The sequence below is a fragment of the Aedes aegypti genome, unplaced genomic scaffold (assembly GCF_002204515.2).
Source record: "Aedes aegypti strain LVP_AGWG unplaced genomic scaffold, AaegL5.0 Primary Assembly AGWG_AaegL5_hic_scaff_1893_PBJ_arrow, whole genome shotgun sequence".
Classification (NCBI taxonomy): Eukaryota; Metazoa; Arthropoda; class Insecta; order Diptera; family Culicidae; genus Aedes; species Aedes aegypti.
Window position 1 is genome coordinate 22,472 of NW_018735371.1, and position 25,864 is coordinate 48,335.

Sequence of the window (25,864 nt, forward strand, 5' to 3'; positions counted from 1 at the left end):
ATGGAAAAAACCCTACCGCCACAGGTAACTCCTACCCCGCTTCTACGTCTACCGAAAATTCCAATGGGAAATCATCAGATGATATGTCTGCCTCTGATTTTAATTTTCTAACTGAACAATTGAATCTAATGATTGATGCAATGTTCAAAGCCACCACTATGACTGAAGCAGTCCAAGGAGGTGTAAAATTTACAAATAAAATTGTTATTGGATTACGTTTTTCTAATGGATCCAAATAATAATTTAAATATTTTAAATTGGAATGCTCGTTCTCTGAATGGTAAAGAGGACGAGCTGTTTAATTTTCTTACGGTTAATAACGTGCATATAGCAGTTATTACCGAAACCTGGATCTAAACTCAAAAGAGATCCTAACTTTTTTGTTTATCGTAATGATCGACTTGATGGGGCATGTGGGGGAGTTGCAATCATCATTCATAGGCGTATAAAACATCAACTGTTTTCGTCATTTGAAACTAAAGTTTTTGAAACTTTAGGTGTTTCTGTTGAAACACAGTTTGGTAAATATACTTTCATAGCTGCCTATTTGCCTTTTCAATGCTCTGGACAGCAAGTTAATTGGCTTCAAACTGACTTGCGAAAATTAACTCGCAATAAGTCAAAATTTTTTGTCATTGGTGACTTTAATGCCAAACATCGGTCATGGAATAATTCTCAAAGTAATTCCAACGGCAGAATTTTATTTGATGAGTGCTCTTCAGGATATTTCTCAATTCAATACCCTGATAGCCCTACATGTTTTTCCTCTTCTAGAAATCCATCTACGATTGACTTGGTCTTAACCGACTCTAGTCATCTTTGTAGCCAATTGGTTACTCATGCTGATTTTGATTCTGATCATGTCCCTGTTACATTTCAAATATCGCATGAAGCGATTCTCAATCCTATCAGCTCCACTTTCAATTATTTACGAGCCGACTGGAATATATATGAAACGTATGTTGACTCTAATCTTGATGTTAACATTTCTTTAGAAACTAAAATTGATATTGACAATGCTCTTGAAACTTTAACAAATTCCATTGTTGAAGCCAGAAACATTGCAATTCCAAAATGTGAAGTAAAATTTGAATCCGTGATTATAGACGATGATCTTAAACTCTTGATCCGTCTTAAAAACGTGAGGAGAAGGCAATTTCAACGCACTCGTGATCCTGCTATGAAAATTATATGGCAGGATTTGCAGAAAGAAATCAAGAAACGTTTTGCAGATTTAAGAAACAAAAATTTTGAAAATAAAATTTCTCAATTGGACCCCGGCTCTAAGCCCTTTTGGAAATTATCTAAAATCTTGAAAAAACCTCAGAAGCCTATACCGGCATTGAAAGAGGAAAACAAATTATTACTAACTAATTGCGAAAAAGCTCAAAAACTTGCTATGCAGTTTGAAAGTGCGCACAATTTTAATTTAGGACTTACTAGTCCAATTGAAAATGAAGTTACTCAGGAGTTCGAAAATATTCTCAATCAAGAGAACGTTTTCGAAAATGCCTGGGAGACTGATTTGGAAGAAGTGAGTACTATTATTAAAAAATTCAAAAATATGAAAGCTCCTGGCGATGATGGAATTTTCTACATCCTCATCAAGAAACTTCCAGAAAGTAGCTTATCATTTTTAGTTGATATATTTAACAAATGTTTTCAATTAACATATTTTCCTGACAAATGGAAAAATGCTAAGGTTGTTCCAATTTTAAAACCAGACAAAAATCCTGCAGAAGCTTCTAGCTATCGTCCAATCAGTTTGCTTTCCTCCATCAGTAAACTTTTTGAAAAGGTTATTTTGAACAGAATGATGGCCCACATCAACGAGAATTCAATTTTTGCCAATGAACAGTTCGGATTCCGCCATGGACATTCGACCACTCATCAACTTTTACGTGTAACAAATTTGATCCGTTCCAACAAATCTGAAGGCTACTCTACTGGTCTTGCTCTTCTAGACATAGAAAAAGCATTCGACAGTGTTTGGCATGAAGGTTTGATTGTAAAATTGAAAAATTTTAATTTTCCAACATATATTGTTAGAATAATTCAAAGTTATCTGTCAAACCGTACACTTCAGGTTAATTATCAGAACTCCAGATCTGAAAGACTTCCTGTAAGAGCTGGTGTTCCCCAAGGCAGCATTTTGGGACCAATATTATACAATATTTTCACATCTGACTTACCTGAGTTACCTCAGGGATGTCAAAAATCTTTGTTTGCGGATGACACAGGCCTCTCCGCCAAAGGACGAAGCCTGCGTGTCATCTGTAGTCGATTGCAAAAAAGTTTGGATATTTTTTCTTCATACTTGCAAAAATGGAAGATTTCTCCTAATGCTTCCAAAACTCAACTAATAATATTCCCACATAAACCAAAAGCTCTTTATTTGAAACCTTCAAGTAGACATGTTGTCACGATGAGAGGGGTTCCAATAAATTGGTCAGATGAAGTTAAGTATCTAGGACTCATGCTAGATAAGAATTTAACTTTCAAAAATCACATTGAGGGCATTCAAGCCAAATGTAACAAATATGTAAAATGTCTCTATCCCCTTATTAGTAGAAAATCAAAACTTTGTCTTAAGAACAAGCTTTTGATATTCAAACAAATTTTCAGGCCAGCCATGTTGTATGCTGTACCAATATGGACTAGCTGTTGTAATACCAGGAAGAAAGCTCTGCAGAGAATTCAAAATAAAATTTTGAAAATGATTCTGAGGCTCCCTCCTCCCTGGTATAGTACCAATGAGTTACATAGGATATCCAATGTTGAAACATTGGAACAAATGTCAAATAAAATAATCAATAATTTCAGGCAAAAATCGTTACAATCTTCTATTGCCACGATTAATGCGTTATATGTTTAGGTTAAGTTAGGTTAAGAATATTAAAAACTTTTTTTTTCTCTTATAAGCAGGTGAAATCAACTCACCTGTAAAAAATCTGAACTGCTACGGCAAATGAAATGTAATATGTTGTTAACAAAATGTTAATAAAATCTTAGATTTGTTTTACCAAATTAGGATGATAGTGTTGTCTAATAACACAGAACACCTAGATATAAGAAATAATGAATGTAATGTTTGGAATGATACTAATAAAGAAATTAAAAAAAAAAAAAAAAAAAAAATTCTGGCAAATTGATTCTGGAAAACGTCATACAATCGAAAAATCAAGGTTGTTGCAACTTGCAAAGCATTTTTGATAAAGGTATGATACTTTTCTTAGCTTGCTTTGATCTTGCTTCAAAATCAAATGAGAACAAATTCTGCAATGCCGTAATAGCGACACTACATAGTTTAGTGCAAGGAAGTAGCCCGTTTCATTACAGATTTGCTTTATAAAAAACAGCCTATTACGTATAAACATTGCAAAAAAAACATTTTATTGGAAATTTTTGTTACAATTTTTCGTTTTTTTTTTTTTATAGTTCTAGAACATAAAAATATGGTCAATATTGATAGCTCAGACGTTGATGATCTGTTAGTATGGGTTGTGCTACTTTTCCCCGAATGTCGTTTCCCCGAACGCCAGTTCCCCGAATACCTCGTTTCCCCGAATAGTCCACTTGAGTACTCATAATTGTCAAAGCTTTTTGCATTTCAAGGTGATAACGAACTGGTCATCGGATATGCGCATCTATATTTGATAGGGGGGGGGGGGGTCATAAACCACGTGGACATTTATGGTGGGAGGGGGGTCTGGCCAATGACCACGGTCCATACAATTTTATTTTTTTTGTGTGGACAAATGACCACTGGGGGTAGGGGGGTCTGAAAACTAAAAAACTAGGCGGTTCTTTCGAGTTTTACCTTCTTCAGCATTTTTGGCAATATTTGTTTAGTCGAGAATGATCAGATATCTCCTTCTTCTGATTGTTTATAGTTCTTTCTAGTTCTTTCTAGTGCGGACCTAATTTCTTTTAGCTTGTTGGCGTAGGATGATTCGGAGTCTTCTAAGCTGAACCAACCCTATCACCGGTGTTTCAGCTTAGAAGACTCCGAATCCTCCTACGCCAAAACTGCCACTAAAGACTACTCTTGCATCTTCTTGAACTACATCACTTTTCGGGGAAACTGGCATTCAGGGTAATGAAATTCGGGGAAACGACATTCGGGAAAAAGTAGCACAATCGTTTGTATGATCTCAGATTAAGCCAATTCATAACTACTCTCAATTCTTTGTGTTTCTTTAGACACATGTAATCGATAATAGCCGTCAAATTATCATATTGATCAGTATTGAATCCGTTGATCTTCAATACCATCATATCAAGACTTCGGCAGTCTTCAAGGATCATCATTGCTGCACAGATTTTTTGAAAAGCATGCTTTGGAAATATCAATGCTTCGCGTAAGATTCGCGCCTTTTCAATTCATTTGCTCCTGTGCTCACTTGACCAAAAATAATGCATCATTGATTCAAATCATTTCAAAGCAAACTCCATACTCTAGACAGACCATTGCTAGCATAGAAAAAATCGCTGTGTAGAATAACGGTTTTCAGCTGAAGGTGGCTGGGTTCGAACATCCTGTCGATTTCCTTGACGTTCTTGGGCATAGAATATCTCCCATAGATTATCACCCTTATTCTTGTTTACGGCGTATCGAAACTTATTCGTTCGAATCCATGTCCCATCTGATTTTGCTGGTGTAAACGGGAATGCAAATCGATTTGCGATCAAAAGTATACCTGGGTGAAAACTAATAATTTCTTTGAGTACTAGAAATCGTTTAAATATATGCTATATCCACGAAAACAAAGTTTGGTTCAAAATGTAAAATTCATATGTTAAAAACGTTAATGGTCAAACTTGACCATCCGGGCATAATGGAATTTGTTTGTCGGGTTAAATGGACTTAGAAAGGGGAAAACAAATTTTTCCATGATTTTTTCATTCGGTAGATCTTTTTCAGACATTTCAAGAACATTTCTATTGCCACAAAACATAGGATAAAATATTGTGAAGTCATGCATAACAGAGTGTTGAAGATCAGGGTCCGTATAATATAGCCTTGTTCTGAACGGTGCAATAATAGTTGGGCTCCGTGAAATGTTCCATGCCTCCCACATCGCTACAGTGGTGGTGTTCTTGTTCGATCATGACGTCAATGCCATAAGCATGCATATTTGATAAAATATCATGCCATTTTTGTAGGAAAAGACAACGGAAACTGATTGTGGCTGTAATAAAAAGATGATTACATTAATGTTTATATAAAATACATGAGCAAATTCAACTGATACTCAATAACAGGTATAGTAGTGCGTAGAGCAACAACCATAGATGATTTGAATTCTGAATAATAACTCTGTTCACACAACATCGTGTACCATTTTGATAAATATTATCACTTGTTAAACCTTTGACGCGTACTTCGTGAATTCGCGATGAAAAGAAAACAGTGTGCGTTGCTAGGCCTACCACAATGCTTGTTATCCCTCTGCAGCTTAGTCTACCTTGTTGAATGAGTCACAAATGATTCAGAAAAATGATGCAGTATTTTCACCGAAATGATAGGATCAAATCAAAGCCTTGTTGGATTGAAAAATAAGGATCGTGCATTCTCTTTCTCGTTGTTTTATGAATCAAATCAACGCAAAGCAAAGGCAAATTTGAAGACTGGACTTCGGACGTCCTGCAATATCTGTGTATATACATATACACATATTTAGAATAATTTCAATGGCGCACAATATTTAAAAAAGGGTTAAACAATCCGCAGAGGCTTTCTGGATTGATTGTATTTATGGATTACTATTGCTTAACAATAACAATTCATACGATGAACATGGATGTGATATTCTAAAACAGTATTCATACACCTATTCCAGATTATGCTTTGTCCCGGTATTATTGTGTAACATTTGAACAATACTTTCACTTAGACCGAGCAAACAGCAGATGCATGCAAATTCATTAAAAAATAACAGACTTTCAGCCATTTCCGTGATTAATTTTTCACCTCGTATTCTAAGATTTAAACGTTTTCGAAAGTGAACCGACCTGCCGAGTAGTAGCTTGCATCAATACGTAGGTAGATGCTCCACCTAGTCGAAAATGCCTTTCTCTGCCAAACAATATTTATGAGATTAGATCAAACTGCTTCGCTCCGCACTGCACCACACTACATATAGAGTGAAGTGGGGCAAAAGTGTATTTTTTAGTACGGGACTTTCACTTTAAATATTATAAAAATCGTTTGAGATTTGGATAGTTATGTGTTAGGCCCATCAAAGTTAGAGCCATACATTATCTTAGGAAAAAGCTAAATAAAATAGCCTAACCAGCGAACTTTTGCCTCACCAGTGTCACCACGATTTTTAAACGGCTATAACTAATGTAACTGAATGAATGAGAAAATGGCAACTTTGGCAAATAAAGCTCTCGGTTAATAACTATGGAAGTGCTCATGAGAACACTAAGCTGAGAAGCAGGCTTTGCCCCAGTGAGGACGTAATGCCAAGAAGAAGAAGAACTAATGTAACTGAAAATGTGCGCAGCAAAATCGTAGCCAATAGATTAAATATCAATTGTGTGGTATTGGTTGCCATTCATAAGAAATTTTGATTATTCCCTCTTAGGTCGAACTTTTGCCCCACCTTGCCCTAATGGTGTTTGGGTGATTCGTTTCAGTAGTGGTTGCACGCGATAAAGTCCCAAACCGGGCCGACCTCGGCCTCATAGTGACGGGGACAGCTGGATCTGCAATTAAATGGCAATTAAAATATGGGCTCGGCTGCTTTGCATTCGAGATTGCACCACACCTTGCGAAACAAACATTAGACATTGAATTTCATTGGTCAGACAGTTTGAATTATGGATTTGCATTATTATTATCCGTTACATTGATTTTCTAAATGCATGATATTATCTGATTGCACTGATTCGACGTCGATTTCCGAATATGCGTTGCAAACATTGATACTGAAGTGCATGCCTGCTGCTGATGGTGATAGTCCTCTATATAGGTTAAATAAACAATACACCATCGATACACTGAATGTTCATTTTCTCTATCAACAGTCTTATTTATAAACAGTTGTAGCGGTAGAGAGAACATGTTTTCATCGGCAGTTACGCAGTTATAGTTGCTGGACTCGATGATAGATGAGCATCGGCGGATATGAAATCTGTTTAAAAATAGGTACTGTTTGTTATAGAAACAACCACGCGTCTCCATTGGTTTAGCTTCCTTTCCTTGCATCGATATTGTTAGGTATCGTGAAACGTGGTAACATTGATAGTTTTTCAAAAGAAAGACCTAAAGAAGCCTCCACCCTCTATCGAGCTTTTTTTCAATGCTTGATGCATGTACTGTCACACTTTAGTAGACTCACTCTACTCCCAAATAATGGACGTCATTGATTATTCTAAATAATTGACGTCATATGAATTTTCTTGTAAATTAAAGTCAGTTTCTTGTTTTGGAGTAATTTTGATAATGCATATGGAAGCACGTGCAGAGCCCAATTTAGAATATGGATAATGCATTAAATCATGTTTCAGTGTTTTTTTTTATTTATTAAATTGGTAATAGAAAAGATACTGAACATCAATAACAATTACAGTAGAACTATTTATTTCTTCGAATAATTTCTATGTACTTAGGTTGAATTTAAGTTGATCGGACATTTTTTTAAAATTAAATAAAGCTATAAGGACGTGGGTGTCAAATTTAAGCTTGTATTAACATTTTGCAACATATTATAATCATTTGTCGTAGCAGTTCAAAATGTTTCCAGGTGAGTTGACAAAGAGGTCTGTGTCATCAGCAAACAAATAAGTTTGACAGTTTGAGGTAACTCAGTCAGATGTGAAAATATTGGTCTCAAATGCTGCCTTGAGGATCGCACAATCTTTCTGCAGATCCTGCCATATAGTTTTCAGTACAGGATCGCGAGAGCGTTAAAATGGCCTTCTCCTCACGATTTTAAGACGGATCAAGAATTTAAGATCATTGTCTATACTCACGGATTCGAATCTTACTTCACATTTTGGTATTACAATGCCCCTTGTCAATATCATGTTTTGTTTGCAAAGAAATGTTAACATCAAGATTACTATCGATGTATGTTTCATATGTATTCCAGTCGGCTTAAAATAATTGAATTTGGAGCTGATATGATTAAAAATTGCTACATGGGATATTTATAACAGAGACATGATAAGAATCAAAATCGGCGTGAGTAACCAGTTGGCTACAAAGATGACTAGAGCCGGTTAAGACCTAATCAATCATAGGTGGTAAAATGAACAACGTGCCTTTTACCGAGAAAATACAAATTTCGATGATTTTTTATCACGCACGGACGATTTAGAGCATAAATCTGAGTATTCGAGTTGATACGTAGGTCAATTGAAGTGAAAATATCAACGAAAACTAAGATTTTAGAAAACCACGTTTGAAAATTATAACTGGCGTAACTTTAAGCTCGAAAGACTTGAGGTTTTTCAGTGAGGTGAATATCGTTATGATATGATGTCAAATCTGATAACTTTAGAATCCTTTTTGAATGGATTACAATCATTAATGGATGTATTTTCGGTAAGGCAATGAAAATTTTCAGAAATTTTTGTTTTGCTTACGTTTTTTGCATGGTGTTTATTTTACCTCCAATCGCTGTTCATTTTACCCACATAGTGCAGGTAAAATGAACATTTCCATCGTTTTCTGGTTGCGATAAAAATATGTGAAAATTTAGCTATTTTATTCTGAATCCATGTCGCTGCTATAGATAACATCCCTATTTTTGATGTTGTGTGATAGAACTATACAAATTCCTCGATTTTCTATCAGAAACAAGATGATTTCCTTAAGGTGTTCATTTTACCACCCCTTCCCCTAGAAGGGTTTCTAGAGGGCTAGCAGGGTATTGAACTGAGAAATATCCTGAAGAGCACTCATCAAATAAAATTCTGCAGTTGGGATTGCTTTGTGTATTATTCCATGAGCGATGTTCGACATTAAAGTCACCAATGACAAAATATTTTGACTCTGCGATTCAATTTTCGCAAGTCAGTTTGGAGTTGATGTTGATGTATTATACGCCTATGAATGATGATAGCAAATCCACCACATGCTTCATCCAGTCGCTCATTACGATAAACAAAAATGTTTGTCCGTTAAAAATAAATGTCATCTTAAGAAATTCTTGGTTTAAGCCTCATTATGCCAAACGACTGTTATTCCAAACGGTCATCACGCCAAACAACCATTATACCAAATGATTTTATGCCAAATGACCCTTATGCCAAACAACTTTATACCAAACGGCTTTATGCCAAATGACCTTCTACCGTTAGAAACTGCATAATTTTCTATTATTAACGACATACAGTAACACGGGGTATTGTTACACTAGGCCATTTACTCTTGAAAATTAGCATATATCACGGAAAACTTGGGCAGGATTTTCATAAAATCATGACCAGGGTTTCAAATAATCGTAGCTAAAATTACTTTCAGCAATTCTCACATAATTCTGAGTAGATTTTTACACAATCTTAGATGACAAAAATCCAAGCTACACTTCTAACAAAATTCCGAACAGTGGTGGTTCTGAACATTGCAACAATTCAGTTAAAAAATCAAAACTAGAGGGAGACGGGTTACTTTAAGTAGGTACATTTTCTAGGTAAAGACAATTTAAAAGGGAGTAACTGAAATTACCTGCGGTAATATTGGCCTATAATATTTCTTGGTTTTTTTCATTCGGAATTAAAAGATTCGAACGGTTACCTGACGTAAGAAAATGAGCTTGTAATTAAACATGAATATAAGCTTCTGATGGGTATGATTATTGAGTAGGCTATCGTTAATTGAAAACTGCGAATTGTTGGAGATTCTACCTGGGGAATTCCAGCTACAAACAAACTTTGCTGTTCATTTGCCTGGTACATTTTTTTTAATGTCATTTCACATATGTTGAAGTTTGTTTTATCAAAAACCAATTACGTAAATTGATTGACACAAGCTTGTTTTGTCGAAATTGGTTTCACAGTACCAGGAATTTTCTAAAATGCTGATCAATTTGCGCTCGATCTACGGTATCAAGAGCACACCTACGCTGTCAAGCAACAACATATTTGAACATTCTCTTAGGAATCAAAACGTGTTAGTGTGAAAACAATGTAACCCGCCATGAAATTAGATTTCCTTTTCCCGAGAAGCGATGGTGGGTGGTCTAAAAATACCAACTATAGGATAGCTGTCACATCCGCAGTTCACAACAACAAGCAGCACCATAAACTGACTCTGTTCTGTTAGGTTACTGTGCAGACAGTAAACAAAACACGACCGGCCGGCATCTCATATTTGCCACGAACCCCCGTCTAATGAGACCATCTATCCAATCGACATTGGCACTGTGGTGGGTGAGAGGTTTAAACTCATTAGCACTGAACAGCCCCATTACCGCGTGGAATTGCCAGAAAGCTGACTAAAATGAGGAAAAAAACGGGAAAACAATCAAGTGCCAGCAGATGTTTATTAGGAAGAGCAGCCGAGCTCATTCCGACCAAAGTATAGCAAAGCATCATCAAGGTGGCACCCTGGTGAACATTTTATTAAAATACATTAGGTTTTATTGTAACAGTACCATATTTTTCAACACATCCCCCATAAACCGATATGTTTTTACTTTCGATTCATTTGCTATCAATTCTATTGTATTATACAATTGAATTGATTGTAAAAAATCATTTTTGCAATAAAAACGGGGGTGGAAATGTAATCTTGTAAAATCATTTCGAAAAATGTCCATACCTAATTCAGACCAAAAAAATTGATTTTTTGGTATTCTTATTGGATGGTTTTCATATTTTTTTTCGCACAAAACAATTCAACTTATTATTTTCCTATTCTGTTCTCATATTGTGCAAAAAAAAATCGAGAAAAAAATCCAAAAACTTACTGTTATAATAAGGGAAGGGGATTATTTTCAGTAAAATGTTTCAACCTTGCTGAAACATTTAATAATAAATCAATTATAGACTCTATTGTACACCGTAGGTTGCATGGTGTTTGAACGAGCTCAACCAAATTAATTGTTAATTATTATTCGGGCAACCATCCAGCGGTAGTAAATGCGATTGTTTGAATGACCGCACTCACCGGGCCCGAATGTTTATAGATATGTTGGAAGTAAGTATTAGGGGAAATCGTCTGGTGAAACGTGCCAATAGAGCCCCTTTACGGTTGGTCGGCTTACTGGTTGGATACCTACATACCTACTACATATTGCATTCCGGTGGCAGTTGTTTACACAGCGCTGTGACTTTATGGGAGTCCCGGCTATTGGAGACTGTGCTGATTGATTTTCGATGATTTGTTTACAAATACTTCAGCGTTTATTGTCGATTGTGTGTGTGGGATGTGGGAAGTTGTCGTTGATTGCGCTATCATGATGAATTTCACTGACTGTGGTAATAATCCAAAACAGCAGTAAATGTAGGCAAATGAAATCCACTACTGTACAACTCAGTTAATAGAAACAGCAAAAACTAGGGCTAAAACGGAGAACAATCTACCGTTTTGTCTTAAATTCCGAACATGGCTCATATTCCGTACATCCAACTTTTTCTGACGATTTCTCAAGAAATCCTCTCAAATTTCTTCACCGGATATTCAATTGTTTTATTGATTGATTGCCAGCCCGAGGCAGGTTCATCCTCAAATTCTTTTATTATACAAGTCCTTTTAATTTAAAAATTATAAACTCACAATCAATTTTACCTTTAAAATCGCCACTATCCGGAATATAAGTCATGTTTGGAATTTAAGACAAAACGTTAGATTGTTCTCCTAATTTTGAAAAGCTGTCGTAATTAGAAGTGCGCAATAGTCTTCATCCATCGATCACATGGCATTGACCTATTAAGAATTATGCGCCTCCTCCGTTACATGTTCAAGTATTCGAAACCAAAGCGGCAAACGACGATTAGGGGAAGATGGCCCAATACGCACAGATGGGGTAAAATGGCCCGACTCATTGAATCATTCCTAGAACGTTTCAATCTGTATAATTTGCCAAACGGCGTTCAAATACGTTTACCCAAGAAGTGCTGCTACAATCCATAGACATAAACTCATAGATTTTTACCAAATTTCCCGGTGATATTCAACACTTTTCACTTTTTTGCCTAAATATTAAGGTTTTCCGTTGACTTTATTAACCAATAAGCGTTTCCATGCCACAGAGCAAACTCATGGGGGAGCATGATTGCTAACTCTTTGAACTCCATACAAAATGGCATTTTACCCCACCCATTTGGTCATTTTGAACCACCCCCATTTTTAATCAACTTTTCGACACGATTTAAAACCGTAAAAAAACTCACATTTGGGAAATGTTAAGACTTCGAATGGCCTTCAAATGTGGATCTTATTACAAGAAAACGACACAAATCCTTAAAGTGACATTTTGGACCATTTTGCCCTATCCATATTTGGAAGATGCCTTAATGTACAGCGCACGGTATTTAAGCTTCCATGTTCTATTTCTTTGACATATGAAAAATAGGGCGGCTCATTTTACAAAAGTTTGAAAATCCAAGCATGCATCTTTTACAATCTTTATGATGAGAATATAGTTCTGTTGAAAAGAGTAAAACAATCGAATGGAGAGAAAAAGAGATTTCTACAACTTACAAATTTCAGTATTTTTCCGCAAAACCTCAAACAAAATCGAGGTAACTTTATTTATTCAGCAACTTATTTTATAAAAGCTTGAATAATAAGATTTAGTGATATATTTTTGTGTCAATGTGGATATGATAGTTGTACACGTGTTGGAGGTATCTTTTTTTTTGTATCAGCCTGTAACGTCTTTGGGTCAGATGATAGATATTAAATCTCACCAATATAACTGAAAATTTTGCAGAAACTGTTTTACCATAATGATTGCAAGAAAAATGGAGATGGATTTTCAATAATTTTTGTTATTTGATCCACCTTAATGAAGAATCATGCGCCTCCTCCATTACATTCCGTCATATTAGAGACCGATAGAGAGAAGAGAATGGAGAGAACTTCATCCGAAGCTCAAAGCAGGAAATGTTTCATATCAAAAGGCTTTTTGCCTCTTACAGAATCAAACGCTCTTTCAGCATCACTTCAATATGGACAAAAGATCATATGACCTCATCAATGGTAGTGAAATAAGCTGGGAGTCAGTTGATTAACAGAATAATCTATCCAATAGAGCAGAATATACTGTTAGAAACGATTGTTCCCCGTTTGGCATGAAATCGTTTGACAAAAAGTCGTTCGGCATAATGGCATAAGGTACACAAATTATGTCACGATAAATTTAAACTTTTTCGACCCCCCTGTGTCACGTTTCCTCCGAAAATTTTGTAAGACTTGTCACGCTTGGTTTGAGGGGACCCCCCTTGGAGCGTGACATAATTTGTACACGATCCCTAATGAATGATTTAGAATGAATATCGGCATTTTTGAAGCTTGAAGATCAACGCCAACGAGCCCATAGCAAAAATTGGTAGGTACTCAACAAGCGTAGTGCTCGTTCAGTGATTTGCCGAGCTATGGATGTCAAAGAATGTTGGAGACATTAGAGAGCATAACTAAGTACGTGACGGGTCTGGTGAAAGATCTTCTCGGAATAATAATTTTCTCTACATCCCAGAACATAAAGAATCTTTGGACTTGCTGTGATATACATATTTGAAAATAGCAAATTGGCAAAGGAAGTTCGCAGTTAATAATGAAGGGAACGATTATACAGTAAGGACCCGATTTTGTCAGCCCCTCGATGAATTTTAGGCTGACAAAATGGGGAACCTGACAAAATCGGGTCATTTTATTTTGTTCCTGTTTTTCAAATTTTGACGTGTTACATGGTTACATGGACTTCTAAGAGGTTGATGGACATGGGCATAGCCAGATTTTTTTACCAGGGGCCCGCCTTTCCCTTATATTGTTAATATCGATTTATAACACTTAATAAAAGGCATTGCCATTGCCCCCTCTGACTACGCCCATGCGTGCATGACATCAAACATCATCATCAATTTTAATGTAAACGTAGTAAAACATGACGATAACAATTTTTTGACAAATTTAAAATAGGCTGACAAAATCGGGTCCGAAAGCTGACAAAATCGGGGGTAGACAAAATCGGGGGCAGACAAAATCGGGGGCTGACAAAATCGGGTCAGTACTGTATAACATTTCGTTGCGTATCAAGCTCTGTCCCAGTTGGGACGTAACTCTCGATAAAAATTGCTTGGTAAATGAAGGGAAAATTTTTATTTGCAAAATATTGAAAGCTCTAATCCAAAGATCTATTATTGTAGCATCTAATCTAATCTAATCTAAGTGCTTGCACAGCCAATATTGAAAATCATCCTGGAAATACCAAAATTTCATCAGATATTTTCTTGTCAGCATTAATATTTGCAGCACATCAAAGATACAATACAAATATTAAAATGGCCAGGCCCACTGAGCAGACTTTGGGTGTGAAGATAATTGAAAAGCTCACGGCTATCGGATTATTCACGTATGAATAACATGATAGACGCAATCCCAAAGATCTATTATTGCAGCATGATGCAAAAATAGGCCATATACGAAAGCAAATTATTTTTCGTTTAAAATGTTTAGGGCTCGAACATAAAAGAAAATCTTTTTTTTTATCGATTCAATAATTATTTTGATTTTCGAAGTGTAAATCAAAAACACCGTCTATTATCGAAAGAAGGAATAGTGATTAAAATCATATATTTTCCAGCATATCTCAAAAGGAGATCATGCGTCCATTAAAAATAAATGTCATCTTAAGAAATTCTTGGTTTAAGCCTAATTATGCCAAACGACCATTATGCCAAACAACCATTATACCAAATGATTTTATGCCAAATGACCCTTATGCCAAACGACTTTATACCAAACGGCTTTATGCCAAATGACCTTCCACCGTTAGAAACTGCATAATTTGCTATTATTAACGACATACAGTAACACGGGGTATTGTTACACTAGGCCATTTTCTCTTGAAAATTAGCATATGTCACGGAAAACTTGGGCAGGATTTTCATAAAATCATGACCAGGGTTTCAAATAATCGTAGCTAAAATTACTTTCAAATCTAGGAAGCAATTCTCACATAATTCTGTGTAGATTTTTACACAATCTTAGATGACAAAAACCCAAGCTACACTTCTAACAAAATTCCGAACAGGATTCTTATAAACTAATGGACAACAGTACAAACTCATAATTCCAGGGCAGGATTTCAAAATATATCTTAGGCAGTGGTGTCCTAGTGGAGTTCAAGTCACGAATCCTAAACAGGATTTTCGTTAAATCTTGAGCAAAATTGAGCTTAAGCTTGATTGGCCGCCCGTGGTTGCTACTCCAGTATCGCCAGATCAGCTGCACTTACACAAGGAACCAATCAGATCACTGCTTGGGACTAACATACACCCTCAGTATATAAGTGAGATATCCGTAAAACAAAAGCTTCATGCTCATTAGCGCCACCTGGTAGCAAAATTTTGAATTTAATAGCTTTTATAATGATAGCGCTTGAGCTACTGAACAACTTTGCCGAAAGCGCCATATTTCTAAGTGGTCAGGATCCTGAGTTATCCGCAAAACAAAATTTCGATGCTCAATAGCACCGCCTGGTAGCAGAATTCCGCATTTCAATGACCACCACATGTTAGCTCTTAAGGTGAATATGAATCGAAGCCAAACTTCAAATTTTCAAGAGCACAAATCTAGAGAACCGAACACCCCTTTAAGCTGAAAATTTAATCAATTAGGGTAAGGGATCTAATTTTCGACCCAGTGCTAATTTTCGACCCATTGATAAAACAAACGTTATTTTAAATACTATTTGAAATTTTCAAACATTTATAAATCACTGGAGTATGCCATTGCTGTTATATCTATCATGATCAAATAAAAAATGCATCTATATAACGGAGTTTTAATCCTAAATTGATAATCCTGATTTTTTTGTGTCTGAATCAGTCCTTTTTCTTCCATTGATGAAAATTCGTCACATATTGAAAAGACTCAAATCAGTATAAAAACTGATCAAAGTGATGCCTAATCGATAAAGTTTGGTGAAACCTGATAAAATTTAAGCAAATTGTAATTAATTGTGTGCATCTATAAGCGAAAATAAATTTTATTACGCGTTTGAAATTGTTCGAAAATTGAAACACCAGGTTTCAATTTTCGACCGGTCGAAAAAGCATGCCATGATTTCAGCAGGTGATGTGTTTTAGTTTTCGACCCTTCATCAAAAGTAAACATCGTTCATAGTGGTGGTTGTTCTTTCGTGGAGTTGAATTTCTTGCTTCAACGGTTTTTAACCAAAACGGTAAGAAAAATACTGATCTCGCTTCAATTTTATCAAAATTATATGGATTAACATATTATAGCGTCCAGAAAAGTACAGACAGCATCTAAGGTAGTCAACAAGAACTCGATTATGGAATTCCGAAATTTCATATACATATTCAATTCAAGATTGGCGAAGAAATAGCTATCAGTCCGTTATTCGTCCTGGACCGACCACAATGGAGGAGGAGACCGAATTTGAAGAGTTGATATTCGGCAGTCAGCGACGGGGATGGCTAGTGAAACGTGACTCAATGTTGGAGCATATTAAAGGTTTTCTTTCTTCTTCGCAATATTCTTAGAAATGAGTTGAATAGAGAATCTGAAATGAAGAAACAAGACCACACTGAAGCAAAACGATTCGAGCAAAATTTGTAGTGAAAAAAAAGAAAACAATGTACCGAAATGACCCATAAAATAAAAGTTAAAGCCTAAAAAAGCTGTCAAAGTCGAGAGCTAAAAGAAGAATTTGAGTATTTACTTGAACTATTAAATAATGAAATGAAATAAATGTTTTAAACAAAATGGTTTTACATGTTTAAATGACAATATCCCATTGCTGTACTATATCCTATCGCAACAGTAGAATATAATGTAGTTTGATCCACGTAAAACTGTTTGAATAGTAGAAAAATCGATCAGTGTTCATTAATGTCGGTTTTCCTTGGTCGTACAGGTTGTACATAAGGATCAAGAATCCATCATACAATCATCAGCAATCATCAAAAATGAAAAAAAAACACATTGAACATTGTTTAAATTTTGAGCAAAAAAAACGTAAAACGATGATGGTTATTTTCTTCTTAAATTATGATATCGTAGTTCACAACTTAATCACGCAATTCCACAAACAAACTATTAGACTATTGACGAAACATTTTACATTCAATATCTTCAAAGGATGTGACAGGGATACAAAACCAGTATTTATGGTATTCAGGAGCCCTCCATATCTATCAGATCTATCAGATAATAACTGTTGAACTGCTTAGGGACTGTCCATAAATGACGGAGCATTTTAGGGGGGAGGGGGGAGTCTACGATTTTGCTACGAACCATGTATTAGGTATGGGAAAATAGGCGGGGTGTCAAAGATTAGCGTTAGCGTTAGCGTTAGCGTTAGCGTTAGCGTAGTTACGGTATACTTCGTAGATTGGATACTAGCAACATTCATGTTTCTTTTTAATAATCTCATCCTGACTACTTTCAAGAACAAGGCAGGGGAGTATACCTTGTTCAAATCATAAACAAGAATACTAAAAGCATGAATATCGCTATTCCCGGCCACGCCCATCTTTACCGTAACTTGGGATAGGGGAAGGAAATGTTGATGTAGCACTTACTTAATGAGAGGCCACCGACTCAGCGACACCCTCATAAGTGCTACGGAGTTGGAGGTTGGGGAAGGTATATTGTCAGGATTCGCCTAGAAAGCTGGCGATAGACCATAAATATTTGTTGTTTAAGCGTTTTCAAATTAATCTTTTGAATGCCGGCAATCAAAAGAGAAAACAATAGCAATAGCAATAGTATTTCGCGAAATGCTTGTCGATTGTGCAGTAATATTTTTCCTCAATAACCAGTAAAAAGCAAACCGATCCCTCCAGGGTCATCGGATTGTATAAAATAACGATACGCGTAAAAAAAAAAATCACGCCTATTGAAAAACTGTACTGTGTCCATTGAAAAACTGTACTGGGTGGTACTGTATTTTTAGATAATCGAAAAACGAAAGGAAGCGCGTTCGAACTAAACACCCTAGTATAACACAGTAGGGTTTTCTGCTCAAAATTATACGAAAAGCAGAACGATCAGAAGTTCCACGACGCGGACAAAAACGATCCGGAAGGCTCACAAAAGAAAAAGTATCATACTGGAACAAACTCACCGGATTGATTCTCTAAATTTATGTGCTGCCTGTCACTTCCGGATGGTTCGGTGAACTTAGGGCAGCCAAAAACCAACAGTACTGAGGACACAAATCAAACAATCACTTTTTCATTTTTCACTTTTCACTATTCCATTTCTGAATGTAAAAACTGTCCTGCTTGGGCTTCACGAAGCACTACCCTGCAAGACGCTCCAAAACAGGAAAAAAATCTCCGGAGACGAAAACATGCGCGAAACCGTGAGCCAAATCTATCGGACGACGCAAAACCGAACTGTCCTGCTTGGGCTTCATGCACTACCCACTACGCTCCAAAACAGAAAAAAAAATCTCCAGCGACGAAAACACGCGCGAAACCGTGAGCTAAATCTATCGGACGACGAAAAACCGAACTGTCCTGCTTGGGCTTTACGAAGCACTACCCAGCAAGACGCTCCAAAACAGGAAAAAAAACCGAGTCCCACCACATATTCAATTAATATATAAAGTAGCACTGTTATAATTCACTTTTACCGATCAGTTACAATACAATCAGTTGAAATGCACTGCCTAGTTCACTTGTTCAATAATACATTAACTTTTACTGAATAACTGCTGAATACTGCTTCCACGGTTTGTTTTCCAATCTGACACTCGGGGGACGGGGGTGTCAAAGATTGGCCAAAAAAATGCTACGTCATTTATGGACACTGCCTTATCATAAGTTACGGACGGGACGGGGGTGTCAAAGATTGGCCAAAAAATGCTACGTCATTTATGGACGCTGCCTTATCATAAAGTTCGTTACGGAAATGGGAAGCATACACTGTTTCCACTGGAATGTAATTCTAAAAGAAAAATCATCGAAGAATATTCAACAGTTTCAAGTTTTTTCATACAATATACCCGCTATATTGATTCAATCTGGTACAGGTCGAAAATTAGCACATGCATGGGTCGAAAAATTAAACAGTGGGTCGAAAACTAGCACAAAAGATAAAGTCATGAATCTATAAAAATACAAAAAATGCAATAAAATATCATCTAATAGAAGTTATACATGAACTAATAATATGTTTTTCTATTCGACTGCCAAATTTGAATATTAGTTGATGCTTTTTTGCAGGGTTTTTGGGAGTTTTCCACTCATATGCTGGTTTTATGGGTCGAAATATAGTGCTTTTACCCTAGTCACCACCAGCTAGTGACCAAACGATTAAGTTTTTAGCTCAAACGGATGTACAGTGCTGTTCTGAATAATAGCAGCGCATGTCGATTTTCATACAAAATGCTCAACTTTGACATGCTGTAGTTTTGTTCCCTTTCAAGCAATCGAGTTGAAATTTTCTCCACAGAACTACAAATATGCTCAATTTTGTAAACACAAAATTTCAAAATTTTCTAAGCCCCTGCCGGAAAGTGAGATACTAGGTGAAATTGTTCGAAAAAATAGCAGTTTTAAAATTTTGAATTTCGGCTTGACATTATAGTTTTAAATTGTATATCACTTACCATTGGAACAATCTCCTCCTACTTATCAAACCTACACCTAAACCGAAAATGTTTAAAATATTTGTAGAAGAAAACTTTTAAAATGAAAAAACTGCTATTTTTTTCGAAAAATTTCACCTAGTGTCTCACTTTTCGGCAGGGACTCAGAAAAAACTGAAATTTTGTAGTTACAAAATTGATCATATTTGTAGTTCTGTGGAGAAAATTGCTTGATAGGGAACAAAACTACAGCATGTCAAAGTTGAGCATTTTGTATGAAAATTGACATGCGCTGCCATTATTCAGAACAGCACTGTATGGTTTTCCAGATTTGTATTCTTGAAAATTTGATGTTAGGCTTCGGGTTCTATACCATTTCCCAGAAATCATTTCCCGGATACCCCATTTCCCGGAAAGACATTTCCCGGAATGACCCATTGCCCGGAAAATTATTTCCCGGAACAACCCGTTTCCCGGAAAGCTACTTAATGGTAAATAAAATAAGTAATTTCCGGTTCTATACCATTTTTTAAAGCAAAGTAATATGAGAACCACGAAAAGAATGGGCAAATTTCTAAGAATACTTTATAAATAGTCACTAGATTGTCAAAGATTAGTTTTTCGACGTATTATATAGGGAATCCCATAGAATATGGGACTGTTATGCGAGTATGGGCAGTTAATGAAGTCAATGAGTGAATTCATATGTTTGTGTACATCGTTATCAAGTTGTCGTTGATATATTCTCAATTTAATTGACACTAAGCTGGATATGATATTGATAAACATAAATAGCAGAAAAAAATTCTAAAAATAGCCACCGCAATCCATATAAATATGTAAAACCGAACAGTAAAGTACTCACCAAGATTCTTCCGGTAGTGGTTTGACCCGAGATAAGTTCACCGGCCCAGTCCTTCGCTTCGGTCATAAACGTACCCTCGAAGTCCTGCTTGCCCTGACGGGAGGCCTTCTGTTCCTTCTGTTTCGGATCATTGGGCGCTAGCTCGGGCTCCTTTCGACAGCACAAAAAGGCAAAGGCCCGCCATAAAAGCACAACAAGCAGTCCAGCCAAAAATGTGAATATACTTGATAATAGAAAACACCACCATTTCCGCACTTTGAGACATTCATCGAGGTCGGTCGCAGGAAGCTCTGTGGTCAACACTGCTGCCTCCTCGTCACAGCCCGACATCCCCTAGCAGATAACGGTTGGGGATCCGTAACGTATCCGTCGTACTCCACACTGGTCACCCTTTTCCTAATCATTGGACATTTCACAACGGTTTGCCACCGCCGCCGCCGCTGGTCACTGATGATCTGATGCCCTCAGAGACGTGAATAAGTGTAAGGTGCCTATGTGCTTTCACTTTACACTCCTATCTGGTGCCGTTGATCCGTCACTTTTAAGGTTTATTTTTGTCAATCTAGCAATTTTTTACTTCTTATTTCTTTTCTAATTAAAACTACAACTATGCACTTTTATTTCACTCTGATGGGATTTATGCTCCTGTAAGAAAAAAAGGAAAACAAAATTCACACTGATGCAATTGCTTGCTCTCACTTAGCATTTCTTCGAGTCTCAATCTCCGAATTCATCTCTTCGCTCACTGCCCAGAATCTCCCATACCCTCTTTCTGAATGTGCTCTCCAAGCTCACGCAAACGGGTCATCTCGCGAAGTGGTTTTCCTTGCACACTCTCACTTCAAAGGTTTTTTCCCGATCTTCACATTTCGATAAAATTCTTCTTCTATTTCAAGTGTGCACTACGTGATGATATCATTTCGCAGACTATGTTATTCATAAACGCCGTATTTCGATTATTTCACTTTTGATTGTTTGGACGCTTTTATGTGCCAGTTTTATAACACACTAAAATTCGACGTTCACATCTCATCATCCATTCGCATCAGCTTCTCCGTTTTTATGGCCTTATGTGATATCCCATAAACCACATTTTTCATCACTGTTCCACTTGTGTCGGAATGGGAAAATCCCAGCTTGGAAATTGGAGCATTTTCAAACTGGCTTCCTGAAAATAAATCAAACAATTCTTTGCCAATCCAAAAGTAACCACGAAACCAACCGCTCACTTGCAGCAAACAGTATATCGATTTTGGAAGCATTACATCGGATCCGGAGCGCCATATGAGGGACCAGCATTAGGGAACGTTGCCAAGTTTGGGTTTATTTGCTGGCTCACAAAACACGTTTCCTTTATGTAATTGTAGACACAGCTGGCGTTGCTGGTGGAATGTGCGATGCTTGCAGTATCTGCTGCTGGGAAACCCAAGCCGGAAAAAGAAATCGGTTTTTGGCACTGGAGCGATTACTTGTGAACATATTGTAATGTTACAGTAAGAAGTAGCATGGGAGATGGTAGTTTTGGACGGTTTGGTTTCACTTCATTGCCCAGTAAGAAATTTGATACTTACAGAATTAGAACATTACTTAGGTCAGGATGCAAGGACATTGATAAGTATATAACAGCCAGGGTTGGGAAAAAAGCTGAAATTCACTCTACAGTAGCCAAACAAAGCCAATCACAGTCAGCGAAGCCAGTGAAACTCACGCCCAGCGCTGCTGTAGGCAAAAGCCTTGAAAATTGCAAAACACCCGTTGCTAAGGGCAACTCAAAATTACTGTAGAAAAATGTTCTACTTCCCGCTGCATTTCCCGCATTTAGAGCCTTCAATGACACTAACGATTTAAAAAATTCATGCACCCAACATAGGCTACTTGATGAGATTCAACGTTTTTGAACTACTGTCAGAGAGCCACGTGACTTTCTCGAAATTCAAGCCTACTACTATTACCATTCCCAGCACTGATGACAGCATATGACGATCGGTCCAGAATAAGTTCGAGATGCATACAAAGAAGTCGTCCATGAATCACTTGGTTAAAAGTGTGGTGGTAGGTGGCAGAAAAATGACAAAAAAACAGAAGAACCAGGTAAGCTTTTGAAGGAATTTCTGGAAAATTCCTGCGAGAGAATTCAGCATTGATTCAGAATTAATAACATAATAATATTTATCTTCAATAATTTAGAAAATTAATTAAATATAATTTTCTTAGGCTTTCAAAAGTCCTTGTTCAGAACAAATTTCATAATCCTCCAAAAATATTATTTCTTACTATTATTTTTCCAGAAGTCCCAATCAACAATATAATTGGATACCCAACTAACATTTAGTGCAAATGTAAAAATCCTCCAAGCTGCTTTTCATATGTCTTTATGTTTAATAAGTGAACGAAAGCTTCTATCGTTTTATTAAATACTCAGTTATTTTTAAGCTGTGTTGACAGCGATTAAACATACCGATCATTGATTTGTCTCGACTGTTATAGGACAAGTAGCTGTACAACATCTTCGGAAGGCGCTTTTCGCAACTGTTGAATATTTTTTATACAACTTCACTTGAATATTTTCAAGTTGTTTAACAGTTTACGGAATTCAATGCATAAGTATCTGAAAGCAATGTTCCCAAAGTTATACAATTTCAGTACCCTGCCGTTATACACATAATTGTCCCATGTTACTTTTCGTCATTTTCGAGTTTTTGTAGCCAAATAGTCTATTTTATCCTATATTATTAGGAAACAATTTCAAAAAACATACTTTCTTCGAAGACTCTAGGAAAAGCATACAAGTCAATTTGTTCCACTGTTGAATTTCTACGCATAACTGTCTCACTACTGAATTTCTACGCATATCTATCCTACTACGTATTTATCTGCATCAATCTCAAATAAAGTGCTAAATTGAGAGGTTTTATTATGCTGCGTAAAATTGTTCTCGTATCATCTTTTTACTATGGCTTTACATCCTATGTAGAACAATACCTGTTTCATACCATAAAAAACACTATGGTACTGTTTAGGGGATAGTCAAAATGTTTGAGATAGGAAAAGTTTTACCTAATTTTAAATGCTTAAAACTTCATGAAAAAATGATGAAATTGGGTGCATCTGGAAGCAGTCCACGGAAAATTTGGTTCAGTTTTATTAACTTGCTTGACCATGCATATTGGCTACCGGAAACCGGAGATGTTCCGGATTTTCAGAGGTCATGTCCAAGTGGCGTTTTTTCTGTCGTTTGTATTTTTGTACGGTGTGAAATAGTATAAATGTTTACAATTTTCCTAATAATAACTGGAACTAATAGGAAATTGAATGCCGGCAGATGCATTAAAATTCTTTGGAAATCTTCAGAAATATGACCTTTCCATAAAAATGGTTCCGGAAGATATGGCCAGTCATGTTTGTATTTCCAATCATGTATATATTATCCGGAGCTATATCCGAGTGACCATCAAAGTTCAAGATGATGCTTTTGGCATCCAATTCAAAACCATAAGGCGTACTGATATATCTATAGTAGGTTCCAGGCGCCCTGGGGGAAGTGGCCAATTAGGAACATGTTCGGAACCATAACAATATGGGCATCAAATTTCAAGATTTTTGAATGACCTGATTCCCGAAGCATTTCCAGAACCACCGACTACCATGATCACTGTATAGTAGGTTCCAGGTGCCCCGAGAGATGTGGTCAAATCAAAACCTGTTCGGAATTACATCAATATGGGTATCAAATATCAATATTTTAAAGGAGATGCTTCCGAAAGCGGTTCCAGAACCATTGGCTGCCATGACCATTGTATAGTAGGTCAGAACTACCCCGATGGAAGTGGCTAATTTCACGCATGTAAGAATCATATAAATATGGATAACAAACTTCAACCTTTTTTGATTTTCATGCTTCCGGATAGAGTTACTGTGCACGTGCTGTAGCCTTAGGTGCAGGAGCCTCATTGCTTGTAAGCGCACGGGGAGCGCTGTACATCATGAGACCTTTTTTTGGTGCGCCTCATTTTTCTTGAGATGTGTCTCACTGCGGTCTCATGCGCTCCGTCACATGTGCTGTTAAAAATTCAGCGCAATAATTGAAGTGATTACAAAAGTTTTCAACGAGGATCGTAATTGTAACTTTTGAATCGATCGTGTTCGATCATATCATGTAGGCCATCTAGACACCTGCATGATGAGGCGAAAATAGCTGTAGAGGTTCTTCGTTACTAAGCAGTTGTTTCACAACTTGGATACCGATGGCGAGCTGTGGCGCCGAGCAGCGCATGTGACGAGTCTCCCGAGAGCTCATCACCTAGCGCGCGCTTTTAGAATTTTCGTGAGCCTCCATCTAGCGCAGCACACTAGGATTCCGATGAGCTGAGAGACGGTTCGGTTGGAGGCTCGTCAGTACATTTATGTGCTCCTGAGAAATATGTAACTCTACTTCCGGAAGCAGTTTTGTAGAATCACCGTCTACCATGAACAGTAGATTCCATATGCCTTGGATGATGTGGAGCGCTCTCAGAATCACAAGATGTAATAACCACTCTATAGTAGATTCTAGGGACCCCTAAAGAAGTGTCCAATTAGAAATATGACCACATTTCCCGGAGAATTCGGTACTTTTATACATTGGTATGGCAGTCGGGTGTTCTGGAAATGCTTCGGAAAGCATAACCTTTGAAAATCTAGAAGTTGGATGCCCACATTGATATGGCTACAGATATGTGCCTAATTGACCACTTCCCCAAGGACAGCATCATTTTGAAGTTTAATGCATACTTCGATATAGCTCCGGGCAATATTTACATCATTGAAAATATTTTCCGGAAAAAAACTCTCATGTTTCTGAAGATTTCCAACGAATCTTAATGCGACACAAAAATACAAGCGACAGAAAAAAAATGCCATTTAGACATGACCTCGCAAAATCCGGAATATCTCCGGTGTCCAGTGGACAATTTGAATGGATAAGCTCCTGAAACTGTACCAAATTGACCATCGACTGCTTCCGAATGCATACAATTTCATCATTTTTTCATATCATTATCAGCATTTGGATTTAGGAAAATTTTGCCTATCTCAATCATTTTGCCTATCCCCTATACATATCCTCATACGGCTCCACATTGCTAAATGCCACATGAGCCTTCGTACGGACCCTCAACATAGGCTTTACAATACACATCTTCCACTTTCGGTACAAAATTCACGTCAAAGCTAACATCAAGAACAGTGTTCTTGGTCAAAATCGGTTTGCTACAGT

The 25,864-nt window shown here is 36.8% G+C and overlaps 1 protein-coding gene across 2 annotated transcripts in view; it reads right to left on the reverse strand.

Annotated features, from left to right (window-relative positions):
* LOC5578933 (calcium-activated potassium channel slowpoke) overlaps positions 1-25,864 on the reverse strand; it is a 61,560-nt gene that overhangs the window by 13,219 nt on the left and 22,477 nt on the right. For both annotated transcript variants that reach the window (XM_021856606.1, XM_021856607.1), the window contains exon 2: positions 20,611-21,255. In XM_021856606.1, coding sequence (XP_021712298.1) covers positions 20,611-20,940 — 330 coding nt within the window. In that variant the 5' untranslated portion in view covers positions 20,941-21,255. The remainder of the gene's footprint in view (positions 1-20,610; positions 21,256-25,864) is intronic.